The 20,259-nt window shown below is 43.9% G+C and overlaps 4 protein-coding genes across 4 annotated transcripts; 2 read left to right on the top strand and 2 right to left on the bottom strand.

Moving 5' to 3' along the window:
- Positions 1-2,778: 2,778 nt before the first annotated feature.
- O0I10_000475 (uncharacterized protein) lies at positions 2,779-5,006 on the top strand (the record flags this gene model as incomplete). Its single annotated transcript, XM_058480585.1, has 4 exons — positions 2,779-3,658; positions 3,734-3,755; positions 3,818-4,004; positions 4,068-5,006. The coding sequence occupies 4 exons, from the start codon at positions 2,779-2,781 to the stop codon at positions 5,004-5,006; spliced, it is 2,028 nt and encodes a 675-aa protein (XP_058349108.1).
- A 267-nt stretch (positions 5,007-5,273) lies between these two features.
- O0I10_000474 (uncharacterized protein) lies at positions 5,274-6,890 on the bottom strand (the record flags this gene model as incomplete). Its single annotated transcript, XM_058480584.1, has 4 exons — positions 5,274-5,875; positions 5,938-6,062; positions 6,130-6,281; positions 6,336-6,890. 4 exons carry the CDS (start codon positions 6,888-6,890, stop codon positions 5,274-5,276), a joined length of 1,434 nt encoding a protein of 477 aa, XP_058349107.1.
- Positions 6,891-8,050: 1,160 nt separating this feature from the next.
- On the top strand, positions 8,051-12,898 carry O0I10_000473 (uncharacterized protein; the record flags this gene model as incomplete). Its single annotated transcript, XM_058480583.1, has 20 exons — positions 8,051-8,393; positions 8,451-8,605; positions 8,705-8,813; positions 8,877-8,972; positions 9,033-9,148; positions 9,201-9,296; positions 9,359-9,637; positions 9,701-9,820; positions 9,887-9,953; positions 10,018-10,145; positions 10,203-10,328; positions 10,400-10,588; positions 10,651-10,724; positions 10,784-10,864; positions 10,930-11,191; positions 11,287-11,615; positions 11,682-11,841; positions 11,926-12,336; positions 12,407-12,475; positions 12,635-12,898. 20 exons carry the CDS (start codon positions 8,051-8,053, stop codon positions 12,896-12,898), a joined length of 3,474 nt encoding a protein of 1,157 aa, XP_058349106.1.
- A 197-nt stretch (positions 12,899-13,095) lies between these two features.
- Positions 13,096-16,437, bottom strand: O0I10_000472 (uncharacterized protein; the record flags this gene model as incomplete). Its single annotated transcript, XM_058480582.1, has 7 exons — positions 13,096-14,037; positions 14,110-14,446; positions 14,504-15,126; positions 15,200-15,379; positions 15,450-15,599; positions 15,664-15,800; positions 16,302-16,437. The coding sequence occupies 7 exons, from the start codon at positions 16,435-16,437 to the stop codon at positions 13,096-13,098; spliced, it is 2,505 nt and encodes an 834-aa protein (XP_058349105.1).
- Between the last annotated feature and the right edge of the window lie 3,822 nt (positions 16,438-20,259).

Raw genomic sequence — 20,259 nt, 5'->3', positions numbered from 1 at the left:
CATGCCTGTTCCTAGATGATCCATAAAGTAATTATACATTGACCCTTTCATTCATGCAAACGTAGCTGTGTTACACAACACGACCCTCTGCATCTTTTGCTCTGCCAGGGTCCACCTACTTGACAATGAACAAAGACCACTCTTCATATAACATCACGCTTACAAACATAAAGGTGCCTGTATCTCCAAACTTTACAATGAAACGTGGTGTTTTTATTAGAGCAATGGGCTCGGCTTGGCCAACAGCACCTTGTGTGAAAGTTTCGCGATCAATGTCGCAAACAGCCCAAAAAATATTTTTTGGTCGTCGTCGTCGAAGAGGTCGACCCCCAGATCCAGTTTGGCTGGTAGCGACATTGCGAAATCTGGGATCGCCCACGATGAACTTCATACTTTGACACAAGATTCCTTTGACCCCGACGAGCACGTTGATCTATTAAAGAGCCCACGTTTGATTGTAAAGTTTGGAGATACAGGCACCTTTATGTTTTACATATGCTGTAAGGGTGATGCTATATGAGAAGTGGTCTTTGTTTAATGTAAAGTAGTATGACTATAAATAATAGAGCAAAAGATGCAGAGGGCGTGTTTGTGTAACTTGAGTCATTCAGCACAGGCGATGCATGATTCTTGTACACTATTTAGGAATAGTTCAAAATGCCAGCTAATAATCCATTCCTCCCATTCACCTTTGTGGCCCAATCCAATGCATACGAACGATTGTCTTGCTCTTAGCCCAGCATGTCCATCATTCAACTTTCTTGATCCGAGAGGATTTGACTGAAAAACGCTCAAACACAGAAGTATCATCCAATATCAGAAGAATCAAATTGGTAAGTTATTTGTAAACTGCCACTCGATAGCCCATTCCTTCCATTCACCTTTGTTGTCCAATCCAATGCATATGGACGATTGTCCTGCTCCAGCCCATCATCTCCATCCTTCAACTTTCTTGATTCGAGAGGCTTTGATTGAACAACGCTAAAACAAAAAAAAGTACATACCATCCAACATGAGAAAGATCTATTTAATGTCCAGGTCTTCCACTCCCAGCTCATTGACTCTTCTTCCTCCAATTCTCAACAGTTGGTGCATTCACGTACAACTACAACCTTGCGAACGATTGCCCTACTTCAACCCATCATGTCAATCCCACAACTGCCTTGATCCGATTGCCTTTGACTGAATGGCAATCCATGGCATGTGCGCCTCATCTGCAACACCCGCGTTTCATGACACTTCACCTTCTCTTGCACACTCCTCTACCACGACCAATCGTAACAGCATTCATTGCAGCAGTCGCTATTAGCAAAGCCTTTACTCCATTGTCTCAAACAGCGTTCTTTACTTGCGGCAGCTTGCCATACAGCTATTTTTACATGAGCAGCAGATAGCCCTTGTATAATAGCAGCATTATTTACATATAGCAACTTGCTACAATACATACGAATTTTTATGGATATGGATTGGTGCATGGGATGGAAGGATCTGGATATATACAAGGCGTGGAAAACGCATCTTTGTTCTTATGCATCGATTGCTGTTAACTTGAACATTATGCATGTTGCTATCATCCTGGGCAATTGGTAAATACACGCTATTCCATGGCAACCACTGTCATTATTTTTTGTGCAATCTGTCAACCATCATCATCCAATTTCGACACGCCATCCATATGATTTGGCAACACGCATCACGGATCACCTTGCGTCTATCCATTCACCTTTTCACGATACACGCCAAAGGATAAAAGCTTCCTCAGTTACACCTCATCATGTGTTGGCGCGTGAAGAAGGATACATGATATGGCAAATGCAGGATGGTAGAGGTATCTACTTGTGGATGGCGGGATAAAGGAAAAGGGAGGAAGCGAAGAAAAGGTCTGATTGAGTCATTGTGTCCTGAAGAACAAAGCCTGTATTCGATACTATAGCTCTCTTCTCCTTTCTTTGTGATTAGATCTTGTCAATAAAGCCAACACACGTTCCTATTTGATGATATGGATGATGATAGCCAGTTGACTTGTCGATGTCGTATTATGTGGTCCTCACTTGATGATATAATCAAGATGCTTTTTATGATGATGGTACTCGAGGAATATTCTATTGGTATTAGCATTGATATTATAACAATGAATGGCTTGCAAATACAATGAATATGCATCAAGGGGGGTTACTACTACTCTCCTCCTAATGCATGCATCATGCACCGATCGGGGTAATCGATCCGACCTATGTTGCACAAAGGGAGGCTGACAATGATCTCATAAGCATGATGAACACGTTTTGATAGGTGCATCACTGTGTACGGGGGGTGATAGGTCACATGAGTACTTTAGACAGTGATAATGAGCATGTAACCTTACCCCTTATTTACCGAGTAATGACGAGTGGAATTTATTCACATGACAATGACTTGGCCATGTCAAGAAGTGTGTGTGTGTGCGTGTGTGTTTCAAAAAGACAAATTTCCCGACGACATGTTATTGACTTGATGTTATTGTCAATGGGTTGGTTGGTTGGTTGGGGGAGAGCAGTGGACAATTAGCTCATATTGTTGGGCGTGGAAAAAACAATCAAGGAGAGAGAGAGAGAGAGGACATTGTACAAGGTCGAGAGCCGCGTTGACAGGGCGATGATCCGGTGTTCGGAGAACGGGTTATATAAAGAAGCACGCATCACACACAGTGTGTGTATCCCTTTGAACAACGACAACAACGACCCAAGACATTCTTTCACCCGAAACCTTTACTCTTTCTTTCCCCACTTTTCTTACATCATGTCATCACCTTTGCCTGTCAATGCCAAAGGTCTCTCTGATCGGAATGGTGGCAGCGGCCTTGACGATGAGAACAACAACGCCAATTACCTATCTTCGTCATTTGACCGAGCTTCTTCCACGGCTCGTTTAAGTTCTTCGCCTATTCCTCCACATGTCTACAGCTCTTCACCCACACGCAGTACATCAGGATCGATCTATGGAAGTACGGGAATACCACACAACAATGCTTTGGAGCGTGTAGCAAGTACAGCAGCAAGTAGTATTGGTGGAGGCAGCAGTAGCAATAATGGCGAGTTACCCGAGACACAAGTTGCCAAGGCTGTGAAACGACATCTTGTGGATACGGCTACTTCTTCGCCAGCAGGATCCATTCATCACTATGATAGTCCAGGCAGTGTGGGTGATTATGATACCGATGATGATGCAGATGCAGTAACAAGCGTACATCAACTCCCTGGTGGATCTATTACACATGGCATTTACAAATGGGCTGAAGACGTCGAGAATAATCAATTGCAACGTAAACGTACACGATCCATGATGGTCCCATCGGCTGAACATGAGGATCCTAGTCTGGCCCATTTACGGGCACCCGGTGGTTTCCGTCGCCACTTTGTCGCCCAGCGTGCAGCCAAAAAAGGAAAAACACCCTCTCCTTGGATAACTCGGTCCTTTGTGGAATTCCTTGCTCTTTATGGCCACTTTGGTGGTGAGGATTTGAGTGATGATGAAGGAGAGGAGGATGAGGATGAAGAGGAAGAACAAGAAGGCGGTGATGAAGAATCTCCCTTGTTGCCACGTGAAGCACAAGCTCCCCAAGGAACAGCAACGCCAACCAAAGCCGTGTTTTTATTACTCAAATCATTCATTGGCACTGGTAAGTAAAAAGGAAGGATGGGTGACCATATGAAAAAAGGATAGGATGGCTAAAAGGTACACTATCTTCTTGTAGGTGTGATGTTTTTGCCAAAAGCGTAAGTGGTTACACTTGGCATCGAGAGAAAACATCCAAAATGACTGACATTGATTTATGCAGATTTGCCAATGGTGGTCTGATCTTTTCCACAACTCTGTTGACCGTTATTTCCATCATCTCGTTATATTGTTTCTTGTTATTGGTTGAAACACGTAACAAGGTCCCTATGTCTTTTGGTGATATTGGTGGTGTCCTCTTTGGAGCCAAGATGCGGATGGCTGTATTGGTTGCAATCACTGTGTCACAGGTAAAAGGAGTTATTTTGGTAGTAGTGGATTGATTAGTGGGGGCTAACCCTTGTATGTTTCAGGTTGGTTTTGTGTGTGCCTACATGGTGTTCGTCGCCCAAAACTTGCAGGCTTTGGTGGAATCGGTGTTCCAGTGCAAGGTCAACATCCCGCTTGCATTCCTGATTCTCGGTCAAGTTTTGGTGTTTGTGCCACTCGCCATGATCCGCAAGATCCAAAAGTTGTCAGCCTTTGCCTTGATTGCAGATCTTTTTATCCTGATTGGTCTCGTGTATTTATACTACTATGACTTTTTGATGTTGGCTACGCGTGGTGTAGGAGAAGGTGTCATTTGGTCAATCAATCCCTCGTCGTTCCCAATGTTCATTGGCACAGCTGTATTCACCTATGAAGGTGTGGGTTTGGTTATTCCTATCACCGAATCCATGAAGGATCCCAAGAAATTCCCTGCCGTCTTATCAGGTACCATGGTGTTCATCACTTTGCTCTTTTTGTCGGTGGGCTTCATCTCGTACATGGCATTTGGTAAAGAGGTGCAAACCGTTATCTTGCTCAATCTCCCACCTGGTGGCCTTGTTGATAGCATCCAAGGTTTATATGCATTGGCCATTTGTTTATCCATTCCATTGCAATTGTTCCCTGCCATCCGTATCATGGAAACCGGTCTTTTTACTCGCTCCGGAAAACATAATCCTGTGGTCAAGTGGCAAAAGAATGCTTTCCGCTTTGTCACGGTGCTCGTATGCGCTGGTGTTGCTATTGCTGGTTCTGCTGATCTTGACAAGTTTGTTTCGCTCGTTGGATCTGTATGCTGTGTTCCTTTGTGCTTCCTTTTCCCACCACTTTTCCATCTCAAAGCCATTGCTCAAACCTTCCGTCAAAAAGCAATCGATATCACCATCATTACATTTGGTCTTGTGTGTATGGCATACACCACTTTTATCACCGTGAGTCTCTGGTCATCTACTAGTGAAGCTCCTCCCCTATCACGCTGTCAATAGATAATTGTATATGTATACCATTTCTTCATTCATTAAACATGACATGCTTCAAATCATACATTCATGGTTAGTTACAAAGAGGGATTGTAAAGGCGATAATGGGGTTGAAAGACATTGATCCACAATACACGTGATCACAATTTAAAGAGGCCATGCATGTTGTCAGTGACACTGAATATGTAAGGTACTTTATGAAATGGTATGATGTCTAAGTCTAAACTTCTAAGGTTATGTACAATGGATGATGAGTATGCGATAATGTAAAAGTTATGCTGATTCTTCTGTTGACAAAGGTGGTAATTCTCGACCAGCAGCCTTCCATTGTTTGAGCACATCCCCAGGTTCACCGAGGACATCGCTAGCCCGTACACGTTTATGATAATCATGCTCGCACTTGACACCACTCTTGCCAATGACAATACGATCCTGCTCAGGAGATTCACCCTTTTTGATAAACGCACGTACACCATCAATGATAACGGGACCTTCAGGATTGAAATAATGCGAGGTTTGCGTCTTGAAATCATGGACGACATCGTAGCATTGCAAGCGGCCACATGTGTTGAGGAATTGGGAGGCGCATTTTGAGCAGCACAGCATGAGCAAATTGCATGATGCATGGGAACAGTTTTGATATCGGTTGCATGGTTCGCCACAAATATGGCATTTGCCAAGGACTTGATCGGTGATAGGCTCACCCATACGCTTGTCAAAGGTGAAATTGCGGCCCTTGAAGAGTGATGTGCGCTTATCCTGTTGCTCCTTGATCCATCGACCATACGCTGTAATTCCACCTTCCACAAGATGTACTTGTTTGAAACCAGAAGCTGATTGAAGAATGGCACCCGCCTTGCTGCATCGAATACCACCTAACATTGGAAAACGATTAATAAGAGATCCTTTTTATGACAATGCATATCATCTTTTTTACCTGTGCAGTACATGAAAACTTCTTGATCTCGAGGAACATCCTTGCAAATCTCATTCATCGACTTGACGCTACCACGGAATGAATCCACATTGGGTCGAATGGCACCTTCAAAGTAGCCAATCTCACTAAAAAAAGCGCCCCCCCCCTCGTTAATCTCATGTGATTACTCCACATGTCCCATTTTTTACTTGCCTTTCATAATGGTTTCTCATATCAATCAAAATGGGATCCTTGCCATGCGTTTCCTTGTACTTTGAGAGCTTTTCATGCCATGCAGCAGGAGACAAGTGGGATGGCTGATTGGTCAAATCATAACTCTTGGGATCCAAACCATCGGCTACCAACTGATGTGCATGTGTTAATCACCCCATCCAATACCATTGAGTCATGATCTTTACCTGTTTACGAATGCGAACGTGGAGAGCACGGAATGCAGCTGGCCCTGCCGAATCCTCGGTACCGAAATTCAAATCCATCAATTGACCACCGAGCTTTGGCTTAAGGATGTGGTTGCAATAGGTCCTCAATTCTTGGATACGCCATTCGGGGCAAGAGAGCTGTGCATTGATACCTTCATGAGCAATGTAGACACGCCCTACAATGTCCAATCGACCGAGATCGTCCAAAAGCTGTTGTCGGAAATGAGCTAGATCCACCTGGGACAAGTCATGAAACTTGTAAAAAGCCAAGGTACGGTACTGCAATGGCATGGGTGTTGTTGCTGTCTCCTCACAAGTTGCCGTTGCTGTAGCAGTGGCCGTCGTCGTCTTTGTCATTGTGGCAGTGGCAATGTGGGATCGGCCAATGAGGATCGAGAGTGCAGGACCAACGACAGGACGACATGTTGATACCGCCACCCCTGGAAGGACTCTCTTGGCGACTAGACGAGGTGTTGACGTACGAGATACATTGCGTGCTACCAAGAACAAAGGGTGGCCAAGTCGATGGAGCATGTTGCTGCTGGTAGAAAAAGGAAAGAAGGAAAGAAAGAAAGAGAGCGATTGTGTATCTGAGCTTGTCAAAATAATGAGGAGGCCCAGCTAAATAAGTGTGGCGTGATTATCCTTTCAGTGTCACCAGCCTATCACCACAACCACAACCACCACTGTCATATCCTGAAAGTGGGTTTCGTTTGCTATGCCTTGTCGATCCTTCTTCTAGTCAATACCACTTGTTTGAAATCCTTGTATTATCTTTCAACCAGTATTAGAATAAACAAATAGTTGTATGTATCCCCGCAGCTAAATTTCATGCAATATCAAGTTTATCTTCATTCATCATCTTCATTACCACCATCCAATAACTACTCTTATATACATGATGATGAGCTTACGATGATTCAGGTGATGGATGGCCTTTGATAGAGTGTGTCAGTCGACCAAAACAAACATAGCTGCACTCAATTGCTGTAATGTTGACATGTGCTACTACGTACTCAAAGCACCTTTTTTTCCAATCCCTATCATCTACCTTTTTGTAAATTATAGCTTGAGTGAGTAAGACTATGGACATGGAGGAAATAGGCTGTGATCCAATAGCTTGTTGGTGAGGACAGCATATTTGAAACATCGGAGCAGATGAGTCCGCTGTGTAATGCCGGTGATGATGCACGTGCATTATGCTCTGCAGGATGAGACGAGGAGGAGAAATAGAGTAGTAGCTATCACCTATGATCGATCATGGCATGACTTTCGACAACAGCACATGATGATGGGTATCTAAGGAGTCGTGAAAAAGGAATGCTACTCGATGCAAAAGGGGAAGGGGGAGTTGGGTGGGAACTTGTTAAACTTTTGCCTGGGAACCATGGTCGTCGTCGCTGTCGTCGTTGCCATGTCGTATCTTTTACAAAGGACGACCATGTTCACTGCCCGTTCCCTGACCAAAGCAAACAAGTATGTTACGCACACACATACACCACCCATGGAAACCAGGTGACAAGGGAATAAAAATGGTGATGATATATTTCCTGCGTGCGTGCGATAAGCATAGTTTTTTTTTTGTACCCTTTCTCTCTCTCTTCCTCCCCTCACACTCTCCATTTTTCATATCCCTCTTTCTTTTTTTTCTTTTATACAGCTTTATTACTACACCTATTACTACTACAGTCCTAATGGCACAACACGACGAGCGCATTGCGTACTATTCAACATTATGCGAACAATTGTACAACCCAAAGTCATCGGCTGAACGAGACCAAGTGCAAAAGATGCTCGAGTACAGCTTCCCCACATTTGCAGGCACGGGTGGCATGGTACCGCAACAACAACAACCTCCTGGCATGGACAACAGCCCAACGTTCGCCATTGTCACTCCAACGGACACTGCTTCTGCTTTGCGAGTGCTCTTGGAAAACTCTCCCAGTCCTTATGTTCAGACGTTTTGCTTGTCCCGCTTTAAGCAGCTTATTCAGGCGCAGTTTACTCTCTTTTCAGATGAAACCAAAGTGCAACTACGTAAGTTACAATCGCATCCATGGTGGAAGATCCAAAAGGCTTATCATGAAAACCTAGGATCTTTTTTGTTGGAATACTGCTTTATGCATACGGATCTTGAACCCTTTGTGATCACTCAGCTAGCAGGCGTCTTGGCATTGTTGACAAGATTGGGATGGCTTGATGTGGAAGAATATCGAAACGTACAAAAGGACATCCATCAGTTTCTTCAGGCAAGTGTGTAAGATATACCTTCTCGGGCAAACAGCATATGCATGTCGGATCATAATATGTGTGGTACAAGGAGCTGATTTCAGGGACATACGATGTAGGCATCGGTGGATCATCGTATCGTTGGTATGCATATCCTTGCTGTTTTAATACAAGACATCCATGATTCCCCAAGTGCACCATGCAACACTGCAAAGTTTAGAAAAGCAGGTAAGAGAGGGATGTGGTCAGCGGCATGAAAAGCAAAGGAAGCCTAAAGTGTGGTTTTTATAGCTGCTTCATTCCGAGATACCCAGCTTTATGCAATCTTTGAAACCACGTTCAAGACATTAGACAATCTGCTGCGACATACCATCCCCTTTGATAAACGTAAGCGATCCATTTCATTCGACCATTTCCATGCATACTACTAACATGCCATATATACAGCTGGACAAGAAGACAGGCTACGGCATGTCACCATCAATGTCCTTCTTAAATGCCTATCATACGATTTCGCAGGCACAAGTTTGGATGAAGCTGGGGAAGACATTGGCACTGTACAGGTAAACTTCCCATAAGACATTGAGATGATGTGGTATTAAATGATCATGGTAGATCCCTTCTTCTTGGCGATACGTCTTTGAAGATGATAATTTCATCCCAACATTATTTGGAGCTTATCAAGCATTTCCACCTCCGTTATCAGCAAAGGCAAGTAAACGTGGTTGGGATCATTGGGGAGGTTAACAAAGATTGACAACAATTGGTTTTAGGTTATGGAATGCCTTGTACTGGTAGCATCCGTTCGAAAGGGGCTATTTGAGACCGACAATCAGCGATCCAAATTTGTGGTCAGCCTTATGAAAGGGATCAGAGAGGTCATTCTTACATCTCAAGGCATGAACAATGTGGACAATTACAATGAATTTTGTCGGCTTCTTTTCCGATTCCGATCGTCAGCACCACTGAACGAGATGGCGGAGAAACCTGACTATGGGGAGTGGATCGAATTAATCGCGGATTTCACATTGAAGGCCGTGCAATCTTGGAAGGTATGGATCATGTGATTGGATCAAAAGTACAGAGGAGCTGATCTCATCCCCCCTTGGTCATAGTGGGCTCCCAACACAGCTGCTTACCTATTGGGATTTTGGTCTCGTACTATACAAAGCATGACCTATTATCAAAAGTTGGGCGAAATCACTGCTGAAAAGCTGGGAAACATTAGTGTTGAGGTGAATAGCAAGGAAAAGCTCGTGACAACAAGGATACTCATCATTGGATGCAATTCCTTTTTACAGCTCACACGCATCTACGCCACCACAAACGTTGAATCGGTTGCTGCAAGAATAGAAGAAATGCTGGATGGTATGTACTTGAAACTTTTGTATCATTCAACAGGCAAAATAAGTTGACTATAATATTATTGCAGATCCATTAGAGAGCGAAGAAGACCTTGTAGAAAACCTGGTGATGCTTGGTCAAATTGCACGGTGCAAGTACGAGGGATCTACCGATGTCTTGATTGCTGTGTTTGATCCAATTGCTATACAGTATCAGGTAAAGTGATCTCAAGGAGGAGGAGAAAAAGTGATCCATGATTGATACTTTTATTAGGAGTTGGTTACGCAAATTACAGCAGGTGTAGCTAATCCAGACGCCCTTCGGGATACAATGGAAGTGGTTCAACTCAAGATTGCATGGTTGGCATACATCTTGGGGGCCTTCATTGGAAGTCGACCAGTGAGTAGCGCACATGTATAGGATGATGGAGGGTGGCAAGCAATACTTACTTGATTACATATTCTATGTAGTCTTACATGAGCAGGATTGAAACCGATGTTATTGATGGGAGGCTCATAGCCAAGGTGTTGCAGCTGATGGAGGTCAACCAAGCATTACAAAGTCATCTTGGCGAGGCATCCTTGAATCAAAAGCTTGAAATGGCGATCATTTTCTTCTTGATGCAATTCCGGAAGTCGTATATCAGTGAGACCAACGTGGTAAGTTAATCAAGAAGTCGAGGTATATGCCACAATGCTCTAATGTAGTAATCATGATATAGCTATATCCTGATTTAGCAGAAGCCTTTGGTATTACGGATCCAAAGATGATATTGAACGTAATGATGACCAAGATGTAAGTGTGCGTGTGTGTAATGTTTATTGTAAATGGGTTGCTGATCATAATGTTCTTAGAATCAAGAATCTGCAAGTATGGCGACACAATGAGCATGTGATCCGGAAGACGTTGCAACTTTTTAATGAGCTTGCTAGCGGGTGAGTGATACAACATCTAGCGCAAGATACTCTGGTCTAAATTAACCTTGATATTCTTCTTCTAGATTCAGTGCAGTGAGAAATTTACGCAAGACCGAAGCAATGCGGATCATGTTACAAAACCACATGTCGAGTGAATTTGCGTTCTTTGAAAACGAGCATCATCAGCAGAATCGGATGTTGTATTATCAAGTGTTATGCAAGGTGTTATTTGCGGACGACCATTGTGAATCCGATTTCTACGCATTCATGCGACCTTTTGAAGAACGTCTAGAACCGTTGGAAACATTGGATTCAGTGGATGCATTTCGCCAACCTGCAGTTCGGGTAAGTGGATCATCCTATTGTTGTTGATGGATGCACCTCCTACTCACATGTACATACATACACTTGGGTTAACACAAACGTGGTAAACGATTTAGCTTATGCTGCAAGATATCTTTCGAGATCTAAGAGGCTTTATCCAACCCATCCAAAACCGACGCGACTATACGTTATTCTTCAATTGGTTTTATCCCGAATACATGCCGATCTTGTTACGTGCCTTGGAAGTGTGGGCGCCGGATCCATCCGTGGCGAATGTTTTGCTAAAGTTTTTTGCCGAGTTGGTCCACAACAAGAGCCAGAGACTCAACTTTGATGTATCCTCCCCCAACAGCTTATTGCTTTTCCGTGATACGAGCCGTCTTATTTCAATCTATGGTCGGCATGCACTCGACATTGCCGAGGTAAATGAAAAGTATGCTTGCAAGTAAGTTCTTGTCCTACCCACCTAACCCCCCCCCCAATGGATGATCGCTGTACTTATCATGGATAGGTACAAGGGCATTTCCATTTGCTTCAAGATGCTGTCGCGATGTCTAAGTGGGCGGTATATCAATTTTGGTGTGTTTTGGCTGTATCAGGATAAGGCGATCGACGAGGCATTTCACATGATGTTTCAGCTGATGTTGAGCATTCCGCATCATGATCTCATGGTACGTTGGTGGTTGTATAATCGAGAACAAGGATGGTTGGATTAAGAACCAAGGACAACTGATCGACACTATGATTCGATTTAGGGATTCCCAAAGTTGGCATCGGCATTTGCAGCCCTGTTGGATGATTTTAGCAAGGAACAACTCACTACTTTGCCGACCCTGGAGCCCAATACGTTCCTTTACATCATAAGGGCATGTGAACAAGGCATTGAATCGAATGAGCATTATGTCAGATCACATGCATGTTCAGCTATCGACCATATCTGCACATTTGTTGCCCATGAGAGTGATCATCATCAACATCATCAACATCGACAACGACACCAACATCAAGCACCAGCGACCCATTGGCTTGTGAGCTACTTTGGTCAATTCCCTACCGTACTTCCATCATTGCTTGTCACCGTATTCAACCTCGTACTATTTGACGACAACAGTGATCAGTGGGCGTTATCAAGACCATTGTACGTGTTGATGCTACTCCAAAGGAATGTAAGTATACTATACTATACACACATCCCATGATGTTGTTGTTGAAAGCTGATCTTTTATATGATTGTAGTATGCTATGGAATACACAAATCGGGTGATCCAACAACAGTTGCCTGAACGACAATCGTTTGTGTCCAAGGTCTGTGGGTTGGTGGATGGTGGTACAAAAAAAGAGGTTTGGGGGTGTATGTGGACGGGCAGTGGAGCATGACATGTTGTGTAACCATGTTCTTTTTTCTGCTTGATTCCCTTTGTTCCTTTTTCATCTAACCTATTTTGGAATATAAACATTATTTAGGCTTTGGGCGATTTGACGGAAGCCATCGGATGGGACTTGTCCAACAAGGATCGTGAACGGTTTTCCCGAAACGTGTCAGCGTTTAGGCGCGAATTGACTTTGCACAATATATCCTTGGTCCCCGTTTCACCACACGACCTTGCTACCACCACCTCCATGACAACCACGTTGCTACCCAACGCAGCAACAACCGTTGTCAACAACAATAATGGTCCAAACAACAGCAATAACAATAATACCAATGCTACCGTAGCTGCCTATTAAATGTATATCAAAAAGAGCAAAGATGGAGGTTTTAATACAATTGAGCAATGTACAATAAGCGAGTGTGTTTTTTCTCCACATCCACACAAAATAACACGCAACGTAATAAAGAAAAAGAAAAATCAAATGCTAACGAGAATTGAGGACGGGAAAGCTTTTACAAGGAATTAATAACGGGTTGTTGTTGTTGCTTTTTTTTAACTGGGTGCCTTTGTCTCCACAGCATGATGATGATGAGGATGATGTTGCTGTTGTTGTTGTGCATGTGGTTTGACAGGTGAATAGGGACGTGCTGATGTGGGTGATTGACCAGGTGGAGGGGGTGGTGGAATACTGCTGTTGCTGCTACTATGGCTACTTGCACTTGTACTCGTACTTGCAGTGCTTTGTTGATGGTGATGATGATGATGCGGCTGCGGTGGTTGTTGTTGTGATGGATGATGTTGTTGTTGATAGGCATCATGATGGTGTTGTCGTCCAAAAGGAGGCGATCTTGGTTCACTAGGTGAAGCTGATGATGATTCGTAATCCATCATCATACGTGTTGTAGCAGCAGGCATGGTGGCATGGTGATTACCCGATGATGATGATGGTGGTGGTGGTAATGATGGGTGATGAGAAGGGGGTGATTGAATACGTGGACGTTTATCAATGGGGTGTTGTTGTTGTTCATCATAGGAGGGTCGTTTTTGAGCAGCCAAACTAATCAATGTTCCTGCAGCACTTTCATCAGTAGTAGCAGCGGCAGCAGCTGATGGTGGTCGATGGTCATAATAAGCTGAACGAGAGGATGATGATGGTGCTGGTGGTGGTGGAGGAGGAGGGTGCATAGTAGTACGTGGTGATGAGGATGCTGGTTGTTGTGGTTGTTGAAGATGACTACCTGCAGTAGAAGTAGGTGATGGTGGAACAGCTGCAACAGGTGGCAACATGGGTTGTTGTTGATGATGTGGTTGTGTTGTTTGAGGTGGTCTTGGTGATGGCAATGGTGAACGATCAGCTGCTGATTTACCGGGAACAGAATCACGTAGAGGTGAAATCAGTGGATTAGGAGCTGATGGTGGTGGTGATCCATGTCGATGTTGTTGCATAGGCGATCGTCGACTTGGCATTGGGAGATCTCGTGACCATGCATTCTCCTGCACAACCAACAGTAACATCGTTAAGATCACGAAAAAGAATGTTCCAAACTAATAATATAGAAAACTTACATTGCCATTGTTGCCATGAGGTGGATGTCCCATTGGTGGAGGTGGAGGTGGAGCTGAACCATTACCACGATGATGATGTGCCGATGATGTTGGTGGGGTGAATGGTGGACGAACCATACCACTTGTACTTGGAGGCTGAGCTTGAGCACTTCCCATCAGTGAATGAGGAGGAGGAGGTGGACCAGAAGGTGGTAGTGTTTCTGATGGATAAGGTCCAGCAGTATTGGTAGCTGGGTTGTGTGGTGGCATCCCATTTTGCGAATATTGATAAGGGTTATTCACATCTTGTGGTACTGGTGTTGTTGCCACTGCAGGTGTATTGCCATTTGTGCCAGAGCTATAATAAAACAATTAACATGCATGATTCATCCATGATAGGCTTTGGGTAGTTTACCTTGGGATACCATGTGTTTTACGCAAGAGCTCAAGGCGTTGTCGAATGTGTGGGTTGTTTGGATCAAGTTCACTCGCTCGTTGATAGGCATCGAGAGCATCCTGAATCTGGTTGTTGCATGATTCGTAGAGCGTACCAAGGTCATACCACACCTCGCTGATGTAAGGATTCAATCGAATGGCACGGCTATAAGCATCCAATGCATCCCTGTATTGGTTGATCTGATAATAGAGTACACCAATTGAGCACCAAAAGGTAGGATTCCTTGCATCACGGTAGACGGCTTGTTGATAGGCTTCATAGGCCTTATTGTAATTTTGCTCTGCCATATAGCATCGTCCAAGCAAGTACCATGATTGAGCATCGTTGCTATCAGTCTTTAGAGATCGAGTAAGATAGTTGACAGCTTGGGTTTGATTGGAAAATGAGGTGTTTTGTTGATGATAAAGCCAACCAAGTTGTTGCAGCACCTTGGCATGATCAGGATTTTCAGCCAATACACGTTCATAAGCTTCCTTGGCAAGGTCGTATTCCTTTTGCTGCTCATAAACATGTCCAGTCTGGAACCAAATGTCGACTTCGGTCAATGGCTGAGGAGGGTTGTGCAGGATGTAGCGGAAGCACTGGAAGAAATAGGAAAATGTGTCATCAATAATGGGTTCATGGGGGGTAGGAAAAGAGTCATTTGGCTTTTACCTGCAAACTCAGATCATACTTTTGCTGCTGTTTGTAAATGATGCCAAGCCGAAAGTAGATCTCATTGGCCTTTTCAAACCCAGGGTCCATCTTCATAACCGCCGAAAATGCCTCCTCGGCATGCTCAATTGAGCCATATCGGTCGTACAAAATGCCAATCCCATACCAAAGTTTCGGGTCCTACTCAACTACCATGTTTAGCTCCCTTTTCTTCTTCACATTGGTGCTTGTGGCCATCATCAATCAATACCTTTGGATTCGGCAAATGATATAAAGCTTGTTGATAAGCATGATACGCCTCTTGTAGATTATCCATCATAAGATAGCAATGTCCCAATGCACTCCATGTCTCGCCATTGTTCTCTTGTATAGCGAGGATACGTTTAAAGTAGTCGACAGCCTAAATATCAATAAAGTGAGTATACAAGAGAAGGTGAGGAAAGGGGGATGTGATGAGCTTATACCTTGCCGAATTGTTCTCTGCCACGGCACAATGAAGCGATATGTGACAATGCGTTGATTGAGTATGGATTATGTCGCAATGCATATTCGTAGGAGGCCATGGCACGTTCCCAGTCAGACATCAGTTCCGCAAGGTTACCTAAATATAACGTGCCCAAACCAAAATAAGTGTGGCGTCCCTTACACAAATCCAGAGAAACACTAGCCCAGAAAGGAGGTACACAAGATTAAAGTCGGTGGATAGGGCGGGCAAGTTACACATGCACCAAACTCAAAAAAAAAGTGCCCAGCATATGTTGTTGTTGCTTGTTGCCCATCATCATCCTCATCCATCCACATCCTTCTTAGTCGCATAGATCCAACATCATCCCTTCTCTCTCTCATTCACCCCCCTGGCCATCATGATCCTTCTAGTAAAAGAAAAAATATGACAAACACCCACCACCACCACCATCATCCCCCCCAATCTTGTTGATTCCTTTCTCTCTCTCTCTCTCTCCCATATAATTCTTGATGCTCCTCCCTTTCTGCCTCTTTTTTTTCTCACATCTCCCCCACATGAACACATTCACCCCCAAAACACACAATCCCATCCGTGTAAAAAAGAGAAAAGAAAGAGATCCAATCCATGTATACGCACCTAATGTTAACCATGCTTGTTCATTCACAGCAGCCAATTTCTGCACAATGGGCGGTTGCTGTTGTTGTTGTTGTTGTTGGTGATGGTGTGCAGGTGTTGGTGGTGCTTGAGGAGGTGCTGTAGTGGATGGAGGCATCGGTACTGACATGTTCGTCCGAGATGAGAGAAAGCTGCAATGACCGATTTACAATGGTGTCAATGGAGAGAAGAAAGGAACAACGAAAAGAAAAAGAGTGTGTGTGAAGTGTATTTGTGTGTGTGTGTGTGTGTGTGTAAAGCAAAAGAGAAAGGAAAGAAAAAGGAAAGGAGAATGCGAAAAGAAAAAGGAAGAACCAACAAAGCTTCTGGATGAATAAATGACACTAAGTGCGTGTGTGCGTGTGTATGCGCTGAAAGCAGCAGCAGCAGCAGCAGCAACAACAATCCCTTTTGCCCGCGCGCGTGTGTGTATATAATTGTTGCTGGTTAATGATGGCTGTGTGGCTCCTGTTCTCCGGTGCTGCTGTTGCTGAAGAGACACACGGCCTGGTACATCTACGCATTTTGTTCTTTTGGGGGGGACACACCGTCAACAAGATATTTCTTTTTGTATGTTGATTGATATCTCTTTTTCAAGTATGACGGATGAATGATGATGATGATGCTGATGGATCGTTCTATCATGTGAGAAAAATAAGCACTAGCAGCAGTAAGCCAAATGTTCCTCTTGGTAAATGAAAAAATAGAATGGATGCTGTAAATACGTATGACTCTTGTGTTTGCATATATCACTTAAAGCGTTCTTGTCTCCAAGATGTCTCTTTGTTTTTCCACCCAATCATTCACTCCCCCCATGTGCTCCTTGTCGTGCACCCCTTTTGTGTTAGTTTCTCCTTCTGCCGCCCTTACACTCCACTCTTCACCCCCCCCCGAAACTTCCTTGGTGCATTGTCCCCCAATATCCACTGGTATCACTTGCTAATTGTGGTTGGTCCACTTTTATTTATGCGGCTCACTGTAAAATATAAAGTTCATTGTGGGTGCACCAGCTGCACGTGAGGTAGGATCGGGCATCGTGTCACATTGAACAACTTGTTGCATTTCATGTGCATATCCACGTCATACATCACTTCCACCAATCCAGCATGTTGTTGATATGTCGGGATGACGGAGCAGGATATACATCATTTATCTTTTAATCGATAACGCTTCACTACTATGCTTTCACCATCACGACGGCTATCATCATGCTTGAATACCAACACATAATAGCATGACCAATGTCAAGAAAAAGGAAAAAAGTGATCTACCCCCTTTTATGTCTGAAAGGAAAAAGAAAGAGAGAGAGGTCCTTTTTCGCCCCATGGTGCCATGCATTGTTGTGCAGATTTTGCCCCCAACCTGGGCGGTGCAGAGAATTTCTAATTATGGTTGTACCGGCCATGGGATTTTGCTGCATGCTCCTCTCTTCATCATCATTTCCGCCCACATATACATGTACATGTGCGTGTGTATGTGTGCTGCCAAAGCCACTGCAGCTTAAGGGGAGCCTAAAGTGGGGGTACATAAAAGGCGTCTTATGACATGCATCTTCATGCAATTGAGGAGAAAGGGGGGGGTCATTCGAAGTTGATCGCATTTTCTTCCTGCTCTGCAGTTAAAGAACATTTCCATTTCCTAATGGTCGATACAATGACAACATTACAGAACAAGGAGAAAACCTGTCATGATCCACCGGTTCAACAACCATCATCATCTATCATTTAGCTTACCATAAATGCTCAATAATGGATTCATTTTTCTTGGTGGTGTATTGACAAACATGGTGTTGTGGTGGTGGTGGATCACCCTTCTCCCCTTTTATATGAAAACCATTCTTATATATATATACGTGTGTGTGTGCGTACGTGTATGTGTTTGGTTGATGTTATGCTTGGTGCTACATGCAACATCGTCATCATGGTGCCACGCATTGGATGCATCCACGCTGCTCAGGCTTAGGTGTCACCACCGCATAATCGTTTCACCAACAATCCCACGGCCACTGCAACAAGCACTCCGATCCCACTTTCTTTCTTTGATCTACAATCAGATCTCAATTTTTGTATTACAAACCTACACCCCATACACTCCTTGTCCATATAGTTTATGCACGCCGATATACATAAACCTTTTTTTGCTCCCACCACACCATATCACCGAGGATTTGAATTGTCGTACAGCAGCTTGGTACCTACATTGCATCACAATAGACCTCACGGGAACCAATGCAACAATCATCACAGCCATCCATCATGTCATGTGATGCCTGTTTTATCTTGTCGTCATGGTTACTTGCTAGACAGCATAATCCCTTTCCCCCTATGCTGGTAGCTGGTGGTCGTTTAGGCAATTTCGTTGGGATGCTTAGGCAAACATAGCCATCAGGGCGATAAAGTTGCCCTACATCCCTATTCGATCATAAAATCTCAATAGCTATTCATTATGCGTTGGCTTTAGGCTTCTGTATACATCATGCAAGGGGTTGCTGCCGCTATGAATTATGCCTTAAAAATGCATCAGAAGCAGCTGCATATGTACTCGTCCAAAGTTTTATATGCATTCCGCTGTCTTTTGATTGACAACAAGATGGATGATGATCATGCTAGGTACTTGTGCCAATGCTATGCTATAATAACATTGTTGCCGGATCCACAAGCATACGGCTATACATACGTAGAAGCCTTCTTGATACAACCAGGGTCATCAAGCGACAAGGAGTCGCAAAAAGATGTGAGATACCCTGTTACGCAGGTTGATGGCCAACTATGGGGTTGATGTTATGTTGTTGCTGCTGCTGCTGCATATCGATTTGCCAAAAAAAGGGGAAGACGATCTGCTCACATACATTTGCTCCTGACAGGATGGAGATTGTTCTCGACTGCAACGTTCTTTCACAGCTTTTGTCCTTCCAAATGCATGGTTGGAGCGATCACAAGGAGAATGTGTGTGTTTTTTGCATCTCCACATAGCCCCATTTTCGCTCACCCAAACCCCCATAATAGCCCAAACTACATATATCATGGCAAGGGTGGATGAATATTTTACGCTTAGGTACCATGGTTGTGGAAGTGCCATGACACAAATAGCGTGTGATTATCTTTAGTGTCATAGATGACATCCTACGTTGTGACATTAACTACCACTATTCCACCGCTATTATGATTGCAAAAGGGTGGTGTTATGTATGTAGGCATGATGATCATCATCTTCAGTTATCAGCAGCACCGATTCTCGGGATTACTACTATAGCGCTTAGGAGATGTATGCAATGCTATATGCACACACACATGGATCCAACCTGAATTATGGATGACTAACCACACGAGGACAGGCGCTTTATTAGATTGACGGATGATGAATAATGATCTGCAGGGCATGCACCACCACGCGCTCTAAACACACAAGGTTCTGGACACTTGATCGATCGCTCACTCACTCTTTTTTCCACCATCTCACGATAAAAAAACGCTTGTTCTCATTACGTGGTATCAGCGTACAGCAAGGGATCCAAGCCCAAATCACTGCATCAACCTACATGATGAGGAGCAAAAAGCAAAAGGTGGGAGGTAACACCAAAGTTAGTTGTTTATTGCTCGCTTTGATGTTTCATAAATGCGCTCGATCGGGCATTAGGTCCATTCCAAATGTCAATGTGTCACCATGGATGTCTATTTATCTTGAGGCATCTTTTTTGCATTCGTTCCACAAAAGGGATAGTACCTGTATCACTTGTTCCTCTCTCCTCCTCCTCCAGGTCCAACTTTTTCCTCCTTTTGCTTGGTCCGATCCCAGTAACAACCCCCCATCAGAAAACTTGTTGCGCTTGTGTTTTGTACCACCATCCATTCAGGTCCGTGAGGTTGATTAAACTCTGTACTAGCTGCTTTTTTTTCTCAACATCGACGAGCCTGTGTCACCCATTGTATTGTATTGTATT

The sequence above is a fragment of the Lichtheimia ornata genome, assembly GCF_029851405.1.
Source record: "Lichtheimia ornata isolate CBS 291.66 chromosome Unknown scaffold00001, whole genome shotgun sequence".
NCBI classification, from domain to species: domain Eukaryota; kingdom Fungi; phylum Mucoromycota; class Mucoromycetes; order Mucorales; family Lichtheimiaceae; genus Lichtheimia; species Lichtheimia ornata.
Note: the sequence above shows the minus strand (reverse complement) of the source record. Positions and strands in the feature narration are given on the sequence as shown.